The 11,941-nt window shown below is 44.6% G+C and overlaps 1 protein-coding gene across 4 annotated transcripts in view; it reads left to right on the forward strand.

Annotated features, from left to right (window-relative positions):
- The first annotated feature begins 4,263 nt into the window (after positions 1 to 4,263).
- Positions 4,264 to 11,941, forward strand: part of UPF2 (UPF2 regulator of nonsense mediated mRNA decay) — a 68,151-nt gene continuing 60,473 nt past the window's right edge. Inside the window, exons 1-2 of one of the 4 annotated variants that reach the window (XM_064142650.1) lie at positions 4,264 to 4,790; positions 10,585 to 10,967. In XM_064142650.1, the coding sequence (XP_063998720.1) occupies positions 10,603 to 10,967 (365 nt within the window). In that variant the 5' untranslated portion in view covers positions 4,264 to 4,790; positions 10,585 to 10,602. The remainder of the gene's footprint in view (positions 4,791 to 10,584; positions 10,968 to 11,941) is intronic. The other 3 variants (XM_064142648.1, XM_064142652.1, XM_064142651.1) reach the window with 3 other exon arrangements.

Below are 11,941 nucleotides of genomic sequence, written 5' to 3' on the forward strand. Positions count from 1 at the left end.
AGGTTATTCTTCCCCTGTACTCAGCACTGGTCAGGCCACACCTTGAGTACTGTGTCCAGTTCTGGGCCCCTCGATTCAAGAGAGATGTTGAGGTGCTGGAACGTGTCCAGAGAAGGGCGACAAAGCTGGTGAGGGGCCTGGAGCACAAATCCTATGAGGAGAGGCTGAGGGAGCTGGAGTTGTTTAGCCTGGAGAAGAGGAGGCTCAGGGGTGATCTTATTACTGTCTACAACTACCTGAAGGGACATTGTAGCCAGGTGGGGGCTGGCCTCTTCTCCCAGGCAAACAGCAATAGAACAAGGGGACACAGTCTCAAGTTATGCCAGGGAAAGTATAGGCTGGATGTTAGGAGGAAGTTCTTCACAGAGAGAGTGATTTGCATTGGAATGGGCTGCCCAGGGAGGTGGTGGAGGCACCGTCCCTGGAGGTGTTCAAGAAAAGACTGGACAAGGCACTTAGTGCTTAGTACTATTTGATGTTCTCACTAAGAAAACTAGAAATGTCTCAAAATGAAGGTTGTATGCACTAAACAGTGTGCAGCTGAGCTAGCTGATCTGTACTTGCCCATTTTAAATAGAAAACTATCGTCAGTATTTCTAAAGGGATTACAGTCCTGACCACTTTAGCCATTACATCATGCCAAGAAACCTGCCCACAAAGTAAGTCCTGAGAAAAATCTGTGAAGAGAAGTAATCTGGGATTCAAGGGCCAGGACGGATTGGACATAAGCAAATGTGATTTATCCTACCAGGATGAGAAACAAGCTAGTACATGCACTACGATGTAGCTACTTTCTAAGGAACAGTGATTACAAATAATCCCCCAAAATAAGAGGAATGGAACAGATGGGTCTAAAAAAGTTATGTGAATTTGGCTTAGTTGGCAAAAGAGATCATGTTCTGGATTTGACTGCAAGGAAATAATGAGTATGCTTCTACATTAGGACAGTATTTGAAACAACTGTGATTCCTCTCTGAATACTGTGTGCACGCTCAGTGCCAGTAATAGTGCTGTGTAACATCTTTGTCAGTGATATGGACAGGAGAATTGAGTGCATTCTCAGCAAGTTTGCAGATGGCACCAAGCTGTGTGGCACAGTCGACTTGCTAGAGGGCAGGGATGCCATCCAGAGGGACCTGGACAGGCTGGAGAGGTGGGCCCAGGCCAACCTCATGACATGCAACAAGGCCATGTGTAAGGTCCTGCATCTGGCTCAGAGCAATCCCAAGCATAAATCCATGATGGGTGGCAAATGGCTGGAGAGCAGCCCTCAGGAAAAGGACCTGGGGTCTGGATTGATGAAAAGCTCACCATAAGTTGGCAGTGTGCATGTGCAGCCCAGACAGCCAACCATGTCCTGGACTGCATCAAGAGAAGCGTGGCCAGCAGGGCAAGGGAGGGGATTCTCTCCCTTTACTCTGGCTTGTCAGACCCCACCTGGAGTACTCTGTACAGTTCTGGAGTCCCCAACACAAGGAGGACGTGAAACTGTTAGAGCAAGTCCAGAGGAGGGCCACGAGGATGATCAGAGGGCTGAAGCACCAATGCTATGAGGACAGACTACAAGAGTTGGGGCTCCTCAGTCTGGAGAAGAGAAGGCTCCAGGGAGACCTTATAGTGGCCTTCCAGTACCTTGAAATGGACCTAGAGGAAGGATGGGGAGGGACTATTTACAAGGTCTTGTAATGACAGGATGAGGGGTAATGGGTTTAAACTGGAAGAGGGGAGATTCAAACTAAGTGTTAGGAAAGGGTTCTTTACAGCGAGGGTGGTGAGACATTGGAACAGGTTGCTCAGAGAGGCTGCCGCTGCTCTCTCCTTGGAGGTGTTCAAGGCCAGGCTGGCTGAGGCCTTGAGCAACCTGTTCTAGTGGGAGGTGTCCCTGCCTATCGCAGGGGGTTGGAACTGGATGATCCTTGAGGTCCTTTCCAACCTAAACCATTCTATGAAACATTGGGAAGAAGAGTTTCAGGAATTAAAATAAAGATGTACTTCATATCTGAGACTCAGGCAATAAGATCTATCTGGATTTCTTTTGTTAGGTAGTAGGAAAAATTAATATGTAAATAGCCATAAAACAATCAGGTGATTTGTAAGGAAAAACATTCTGAGCTATCAGACAAAAATGAAACAAGATTTACTTGCATGGTCTTTAGAACAGACAGTTTCAACATAGTCATAGGTACAAGGAAATGTGCTATAAATACAGAAGCAGCTTTCGTTTCCTTTCAAAATTTTAGTGATAATGCATTTTATTCATGTTAGAAAATACAGCAGTATTATGCTCAAAAGGAAGATAAGCCAACATTCCACATACTGCCACTGAAACCAATACCTAAGCCTAATACAATGTTGAGTCTGCCTCTTCAACTCCCAAAAGCAGTAATTCAGAGGCATGCACTGACAGGCTACAGGATTGGTGCCTTTGGAAAATAAAGCACCTGCACTAATATGGAATCACCTCCCCCATTTAAAACTTCTTTCTTCCTCTGTTTAGCACATGGATTTTCTCCACTTCCCCACTCATTTAATCAATCTGCTAACTTAAAATATTTTGGCAAGTAAATGAATTCTTTGTGTAGCAGGGACACTTGAATGATCTAAGTAAGAAAAATGACTTTGTCCTTCCAAACTTTCCCAGAAAGATTTTTAGGTACATCTGCAAAACGAACAGTGAAGTTAAACAACAGTCAGGAAACCAAACCTGTCCAGTGCTGTACCAGGTGGCAGAGAACACCTAAAAGTCTGCATCAGTAAACTGAGTCTTTATATTTGGGCTGACTCTTGATTCTGAATAAAAGGTGGCTTTAACAGCTGAATAATCTCATTATGCACATCCAGGCCTGCGCTTGCTGTCATGGCCAAATATTTCTGTGTGCTTGTCCTGAGTCTAGAGGGATGTAAAAAAACTTTCCCATACCTCAGAAAAAGCTTCTGTCAGTATCTGGAGTCTAAATGTAAAACAAATACCAGATTCACACTCTGAAATTCTGGATTGTGCCATCTTTTTCCAGCTTGGACAACTCAACAAGCTGACACCACACCAGGACACACAGATCATGAGTCTTTCAAATAAATTAAGTACCATGCAACTAAATTTACCATTGTAAAATGCTTTCAGATGTCCAGACATGAATGATGACAGGAGTATGAAGTTGAGGTACCAGATTTAGTATCCTGGGCTGAACTAAAAAAAAAAAAAAGAAAGAAAGAGGAGGAAGTCGAGGAAGGCAACTGTGCCACTCCACTCTGCTCCGCTAAGTCCTCCACCTGAAGTGCTGCGTCCAGCTACGGAGTCCTCAGCAGAAGACTGGCCTGTTAGGGTGGGTTCAGAAGAGGCTACAAAAATGATCCAAGGACTGGAACACAGAAAGACTGAGAAAGTTTGGGTTGCTCCATCCTGGAGGGGGCTCCTGGGAGATCTCGATCCCTGGCTGAGAGCTGGGGTTGTTTAGCCTGGAGAAAAAGAGGCTCAGGGGTGACCTCATTGCTGTCTACAACTACCTGAAGAGAGTTTGTAGCCAGGTGGGGGTTGGGCTCTTCTCGCAGGAAACCAGCAATAGAACATGGGGACACAGTCTCAAGTTGTGCCCGGGGAGGTATAGGCTGGATGTTAGGAGGAAATTCTTCACAGGGAGAGTGATTGGCATTGGAATGGGCTGCCCAGGGAGGTGGTGGAGTCACCATCCCTGGAGGTGTTCAAGCAAAGCCTGGCTGAGGCACTTAGTGCTGTGGTCTAGTTGACTGGCTAGGGCTGGGTGTTAGGTTGGACTGGATGATGTTGGAGGTCTCTTCCAACCTGGTTGATTCTATGATTCTAATTGCTCCCTTTCACTACTTAAAGGGGGTCTATCAAACAATGATAATCTTTTCAGCAGAGCCTGTTAGGAAACAGTGAGGGTTGACAGTTGTAGACTAACAGAGAGGTGATTTAGACTACATCTAAGGATGGAATTTTTTACAATGAGGTTGGGCTCTGAGCAGCCTAATCTAGTTGAAGGTGTCCCTGCTCACTGCAGGAACACTTGGATTAGATGATCTTTATAAAGCTCCCTTCCAACCCAAAGCATTCTACGAGTAAAACATCGATTACGTAATAACTTGGCATTATGCCACTGCTATGCTAGTATTTATCATGGTAACATCAGCACAGAGCAGGGAGCGCCACAGCTGGTGCTCACCCGCAGAGTACAGCCGCCGCAATGCCCCCTCAGAAAGGCCGCCCTTGGCAACTAGAGTGACGCGCCGTGACGCCTCACGGCCAAAGGCACGTCACGGCAGTGACGTTACGCGGAGCGACAGGACGACTCGTGCTTTAAGTCACCCAGGAAGCGCCATTCATGGCCCACTCCCCGCCACTGCTGTGAAGGACGCGTCCGGCGACACCACCGAGCCCCCACCCTCCGCCACCTCCGCTTCCGCCTCCGCAGCCTCCCGGTAACCCGAGCAGGGCCGCGCTCAGTCAGGACCCAGCCTGGGGCTGCCCGCGCGCGCTGCCTGACCTTCGGCCGTTGAGAACCACAGCTCTCAGACCACCCGGGGCGGCGGCAACGGCTCTTGTAGACGTCGTCCTCATTTCTATCACGACTGAACGTCGCGAGGCGGGCGTCGCCGGCCCGGCCGGCCCAGTGCTGCCTATCAGGCAGCGCGGAGGCCACCTCGGCGGGGAGCGCGGCGGGCGTCGTGAAGGGAGAAGAGCGAGGGGGCCTTACGCGTCAGGGAGGCGGTTGCGGTGAGCGGAGGAGTTGGTGCTCCCCAGGAGGCCGGGCTGATGTCTGCACCGGGCACAGGTAGCGGCGGGAGCAGCAGCTGGCTGGGCAGAATGGGGTCGCCGGGTGGCCCGGAGTGTGGGGCGGTGCCGTGGCGTGTAGGGGAAAGGGCTCGGAGGAGACGGTGGGAGGGCGCAGGGCCTGTCAGAGGCGGGGGCCGTGAGGCGGCGCGAGGAGAGGCTTCTCCGGGCCAGAGGAGAGCAGAGAGAAGGAAGGGCTACTGTGAAGGTGCCTGCAGGGCACGGGCAGGCCGGGGCAGGGAGAGGGGCAGGTGGCTGTTTGTGTCTTAGGCTGCTGGTGTGAACGGAGAAGGCAGGGCCCGAGAAGATGCCTGGCTGGTTGAAGAGCCTGCCTGCGTGGATTGACATGTGTAGGGGTGTTCCGAAGCATGCGAGGAGCGTTATTACCTAAGAAGTCTTTTGATCCGCATATGTTTAGTGTCTTGTCTGTAGGCCACTTTTTCCCACTGAAAAGTGCGTTCTTGCAGGCAAAACGTCTTCTCGACGTGTATGGAACCGAAAGTAAAACTGTTCGGCTGGTTAAGGAAACCTGCTTTCCCTGCCAGTGTGCGTAGGGACTTTTTTCTCTGCACTATGTCTCCTCTTTCAAAACTTTGGGTTAGGTTTATTTTCTTCTGCCTGACCATGGTATTTTACTTCCCGTACTTTAAGAGAAAGTTTAATTGCATTTCCAGTCATGAAAATTAGTTTTTGAGTTATGTGGATTCATATGACGAAGACGTTTGTTGCTTTTTGATGTTTTTCAGCCAGTCAGAAGTGAAACATCTTACCTGCATTCCTTATCTCCCTTACCCCTTTAGTACTAGGGTAGCACAGTAAAGAAGAATGTGAAGAATCTCAATAGACTTAGTTTAATAAAACTGCATTTCTTCCCTTCATACACATGTTCACACAGAGTTAGATTCTGGTTTATAGTGCTGCAGTCTGTGGCAATGGGCTGTTTTTATTGATCTAAGAAGATTTGAACATATCAGGCCAGGTTGATGATGTTTATCCTTTTGAGTAGTGACTAGATTCATGTTGCTGAGTATCTTTGAATCTAAGTATCTATGAATCTTTGGTTTCCATGAAAATAAGTACATAGGTGCTTTCCCTTACGTTGCCTGTGTATCTCAAGACCTATTTGTTAGGGCTTGTGAGCCTAGATTTTCGTGAATCCACTCTAATCAGTTTTCCAATTTTGAGATTAATATGAAAAAAACCCTGAAGTAGACTTTCAGGTACAATAAAAAAAATTCATAACTGAGTTAAGATAGGTCAGATAGTTAGAAAAACAATAGTTTTAAAACTATCTGGAAAAATGGTGTCTGTAAATGACAAATCTGAGAAGCTGCAACGTTCAAGCATCTAAATGTCACAACAGAAGTGGGCTGCTGAGAGTCCAAAAGCATAAGGAACTTCTGCACTTACCTTTTCCATCCTTCATAGTTTTCAGTTGTTCTGCTTCACCAGTTCTGTCTACTGGCTTCCAGAGTTTCACATTGTGCTTTTTCATTAGCACATTCACATAAACATTAGGCATTAATAGATGTTCTCCTAATGATTAATTTTCTTTTAATGTTTCTTTACCATTCCTTTAATCTGGACAAAACTGTGTATCTTCCGCTTTCTTGCCTGTGGAAATGACATGCAGATGAGCCTGCTGCCTGTATGTGTTTTTTTTTACTGCTTCCCACAACTTTTGAACTTTTCAGTCAAATTAGGTGGAGGTCTTGAAGGTATAAAATTTCTACAGATCTGTGGTAACTGTCAGCTGAGCAGTGATGAGGTCTGAATTCACATTCTTGCTGAGGGCAAGGAAATGGAAGGGCAGTAGCATGCCCTCAGTTGGTAGCTCTGTGTTGGTAGTTGACACTCGTGTGCACTCGTGAATCAGTATAGCTTGGAGGCAGCAACCACCCTGCCTGTCTCCTGCTATCGGTGGTGGGTAGACATAAGCAAACTGACAGTACAATCAGAAAGGTTTGTGAGATAAGGAGCTATATGCATAGTGGGTAGTGAGGAGTATAGTAACACACCACAGGGCAGAAATCTACTCTCAACTAGATTGTTGCGGTTTTTTTGGTCACCCACTGTTCATAGTAGAGAAGTGGCTAACACAGCCTTGTGATCCAAGTCACAGTGTACCTGATGATGATGCTTCTTTTCTTTTGTTGGTGTCTTCTTTATTTTACTTTTATAAGAGCAAATGTTGGAAGGGCCTTTAAAACAGAATTCTGAGTTCCTAAATTTAATAAGAGTGTGAGTACTGTAATAATTTCAGTAAGTGACCATGTTGTAAATGTTACCTGTGTAGCTGGATGTTTTGTTTAGTAGTTTGTTCAGTTTTCCAATTCATAATTTAATTACCCTACTAACAACAAAGTATTGGAATCATGACATTGGAATCATTTCCAGCATTTCTTTACTCAAGCATCCTTTTTTCCCCAATGTTTTTATTTTGAAGGGTTGCCCTCAATTTATTATCTTTTAGAATCTAACACTTAAAAAAATAGCTTTTTTATTTTAAGAGAATTACTGGATAGTTCGTACAATGCTATAATGGACCTAATTGTACTACTAAACTATTGTAGTGATGTTTAAATGCTAAAAGCTTTGCCTTCAAACTTCATTTGTCAAATGGTGGGCAAATGAGTTGTTGCTGTCACAAACGGATGAAATTCCTGATACGGATTTGTAGTGAGAAAAGATTAATAAATAATTATTGCTGTGGAACCTTTTAGTCATAGACATGCATTATGGTGCCAAATTTGCTAGATCTTGTTCAAACTGCTGTGTTAGAAACATTTCTTTATTGGTACTGTTGCAAATTGCTGTCAAAGAGGCCGTGTCCTGAGCAGGTTCTCCATTAGTAGGCTGTCACTGCTCATATCTTAATGCACTCTGAATTTTTGTGAGCAAGTTTGTTCAGAAGTCCTTGACAAGCATCTTAAAAATTGTTATGCAATGTTCTGTACAGGAAAGTCAGTATATGAATCTGTTGGTTTAATGTTTGAGAGTGATTGTGAAATACTTGGATATTTTCTGTACCGTGATGTCTTGTAAGTATCTTTCAAAGTAGTTAAAAAGAATACTAGAAGCATTCGACATTTAATTGGAGTGCAAGTCTCTCATAATCTGTTTTGTTGAGTGAATACAAGAAATATGTGAATCTAGCCTATCTTCATCATGTGGTCTGAATTAAATGTTAGATGGGAATAGGGTTGGCAATTTGAAGTCAAACTGGTGTCACTAGTGAAATGTACAGGATGGTTCTTCACGAGGTGTCACATGCAGTTGTATCCCATCAGTCCTGCATATATATGAATTTAACTTGAAGCACATAAATATATGCATGTTAATTTTTTAGGAAATCAATTAGCTTGAAGTAAACAAGGCTTAGGTGCTTCTAATTGCCTCTTTCATTGCTATCTGACCCTATTTGATCCTGAGCATGAGTCAGGAGAATGTCCTTGGAGTAAGGCCAGTTCCATTGTAGGCTATAGTAACAAGAGTTAACCAGCACGTTGAGGAAGGTGAGTTTTTTCCCCCATTTGGTGCCTACAAAACCACATCTGGACACCACATCCTGTTCTCTGTTCCAAGAACAGAGGCAGATGTGACTGAGCTGGAGGGCAGAAGGGCTCTGCAGCGGGACCTTGACCGCCTGCACAGATGGGCAGAGGCCAATGGGATGGGGTTCAATAGCTCAAAGTGCAGGGTGCTGCACTTTGGCCACAACAACCCCATGCAGAGATACAGGCTGGGGTCGGAGTGGCTGGAGAGCAGCCAGACAGAGAGGGATCTGGGGGTACTGATTGATACCCGCCTGAACATGAGCCAGCAGTGTGCCCAGGTGGCCAAGAGAGCCAGTGGCATCCTGGCTTGTATCAGGAGTGGTGTGGTCAGCAGGAGCAGGGAGGTCATTCTGCCCCTGTACTCTGCACTGGTCAGACCACACCTCGAGTACTGCGTTCAGTTCTGGGCCCCCCAGTTTAGGAAGGACACTGAGATGCTTGAGCGTGTCCAGAGAAGGGCGACGAGGCTGGTGAGAGGCCTTGAGCACAAGCCCTACGAGGAGAGGCTTAGGGAGCTGGGGTTGTTTAGCCTGGAGAAGAGGAGGCTCAGGGGTGACCTTATTGCTGTCTACAACTACCTGAGGGGCGGTTGTGGCCAGGAGGAGGTTGCTCTCTTCTCTCAGGTGGCCAGCTCCAGAACAAGAGGACACAGCCTCAGGCTGCGCCAGGGGAAATTTCGGCTCGAGGTGAGGAGAAAGTTCTTCACTGAGAGAGTCATTAGGCACTGGAATGGGCTGCCTGGGGAGGTGGTGGAGTCGTCGTCCCTGGGGCAGTTCAAGGCAAGGTTGGATGTGGCACTTGGTGCCATGGTCTAGCCTTGGGCACTGTGGTAAAGGGTTGGACTTGATGATCTGTGAGGTCTCTTCCAACCTTGGTGATACTGTGAAGAAAGGCATTGGCATGCTGGAGTAAATCCGCTGGAGAGCCACTAAGATCATAAAAGGCTGGAGAATGTGATATCTGAAGAGAGGCAGAGAGAACTGGGTTTCTTAATCTGTAAAGAGAGCAGTAAGTCTTACTGCTCAAACTAAAGGGAGAGCATAGAGTAGCTGAGTTCTTATGAAAGCTGTACAGGGGTAGGATGAGCAGAAACATACACAAGACTGGGCAGAGCAAATTCCAGGACAAAATTAGGAAGAGCTTTTCCATTATTCTGATATGCAGATTCTGAAACAGGGGCCCAGAGGCATCCACTACACCTCCATCCTTGAAGATATTCAAAACATAGCTAGTCAAGTCCCTGATCTGATTGGACTCACTTTGAGCAGGGGATTGGACTAGCTGACCTGCACACATTCTTTCCAATCTAACTTGTTCTGCCCTATCTTGCTCAAAATATGTTCTGTTTTGTATTCTTAGGCAAATGAAACTGACACTTAGAGGGTGAGGGGCCCCGAGAATGCTAAACCTCTTGCAAGCCCCAGGAGAATATTGGGTAGAGAGCAATACAAATGGGACACTTCAACTCTTGACGACTGTAACCTTTCTGCTGTTATTTCTACTTGTTTTGCTGGCAGGGAGGTTTGTGCATACATCTGAGTCAGCACAACTTGTTCTTCTAACTGGTACTTGGGCTATACTTGTGAAGAGTGCTTGAGATGACTGGGAAAATTTTGGGAGCAGTGAGGGGAAGAGGGGAGCAAGATGATGCCTTTTCACAGTGAGGACACTTGGGCATTGGAGAAGATTGGCTGGAGAGATTGTGTAGTCTGCTTCCTTGGCAGTTGTCAAACCTGGAGCCCAGAGTAAACTTGCCTGACCTCATAGCTGACTTTGAACACCTGAGGTCCTGTCTAATGTGCATTATCCTGTGATCGCAAATGAAGGCAGGGAAAATATTAGGAAATGTGTAGAAAAGTCAATGAGGTACTGATCAATTAAGCATTTACTTACCCATCTTGGTTTTTTTTTTCAGATGGACTTCTGTTTATGGTCCAAGATCCTGTATTTATCATGCGGCAGAAACTTAAAGTGCTTTTACTTCACAGTTCATAGAACTTCGCACTCTAACACTATAACAAAATGATCTAGTTTTTATCTGTTGTTAGGTCCATTCTTTAGTTCAAGAAAACTTCCCTTAAACTTACATTTTGTGCTGAGTCAGGCATTCATGAGTTGTGTTACTTTGTTAAAAACAGAGTATGGCTAATATGGCCATATTAGCTGGGCAGGGCAAGTGACTAACATACCAACAAATTAAATGTTAAATTAAAAGTACTTCTTTTCCTGATTCTACAGACTTGCCTGGGTAACATAATGCCAGCTGAGCGCAAAAAGTCAGCAAATATGGAAGAAAAAGAATCTCCATTAAATAATAAAGAAAAAGAATTCAGTGAAAGGCGACCAGTGAGCACTAGCACTAGGGAGAAGCCAAAAGAAGATGTCAAGATTGGCATGAAGAGAGAGACTTTAAAGATTCCTGAAGATAAAAAGAAAAAATTGGAAGAGGATAAAAGAAAAAAGGAAGACAAGGAGCGGAAGAAAAAAGAGGAAGATAAAGTAAAGGCAGAAGAGGAGCAAAAAAAGAAAGAAGAAGAAGAAAAAAAGAAACTTGAAGAGGAGGAGAAAAAGAAACAAGAGGAAGAGAAAAAGAAACAAGAAGAAGCAGCTGCTCAGCTCAAGTAAGTTGTCTTTTAATGACTTAATTGCACCAAATGCTATAGCCCTGCTGTCATGTTTGTGGGCAAAGTTATAAAAGATGAGCTCTTTGAGTGGCTCATAGTAAGTTGTATGTAGTATTATAAAGTTTACATGACTAGCTGAGTGTGCTTTATGAATTCTAAGTAGGTTTGAGTTTTCACCTATAATTCATTTAGACTCTTAATAGTCTATTTTTTGATAGCATTCTTCAAGTGATAACCTCTTGGAATGAAAAAGCAGTTTCTTTGCAGATGGAGAAGTGTTAACTTCATAAAGTTGGGAAGACAGGCATTAACAGGTCCAGAGACCGTAACTGGAGCAAATCTGCTGTGAGGGTTGGCTGTAATTTCTTTTAATCAGTCACTGACAATTGATAACATGGTTGGCAAACACAGAATAGAGCCTGTGATGTGTGGTATTTCCGGAACAGTATGTTTTAGTATGTTATCAAACGGTACTACAGTGTTGAAGGCAGCATCTTTAGACTGATAAAACAAAGATTCTGGACTTTTTTTTTTAAAATGCATCACTTCCTAAGACTGAGGCAATGTCATTGCCAAATTCTATCTGGGACAGATCTACTGCACCTATTTAAAATTTTCTGTGTGATTTCGGCAGACTGGGAATAGAAAATTTCCCTAGACAGCATAATACAGTAACCTGCTAAAAGCTTGTTGTCCTGTTCTTCATTTGGAATAAATGGTGTTTTCTGTTTTGTATTTTCTAAATCTGTTGTGATTAATGTGTTGAACACATTAATTTGCACAGAAATTTCGTTCTGTAATGAGTAGTAATTGCGTTTTGCAGCAAAAAAAGTAAACAGGGTTTATAAAGCAGGTGCTTGAGCTTTCTAGCATTAACTTGTTAAATAGTTTAAAACACAGCGTTAAAGGGAAATTGTGTTTAGAGCTACTAGAGGTTTTCCAGCTGACTTTTTATTGCTTTGCATTGTTAA

Source organism: Pogoniulus pusillus, chromosome 4 (genome assembly GCF_015220805.1).
Source record: "Pogoniulus pusillus isolate bPogPus1 chromosome 4, bPogPus1.pri, whole genome shotgun sequence".
Lineage (NCBI taxonomy): Eukaryota > Metazoa > Chordata > Aves > Piciformes > Lybiidae > Pogoniulus > Pogoniulus pusillus.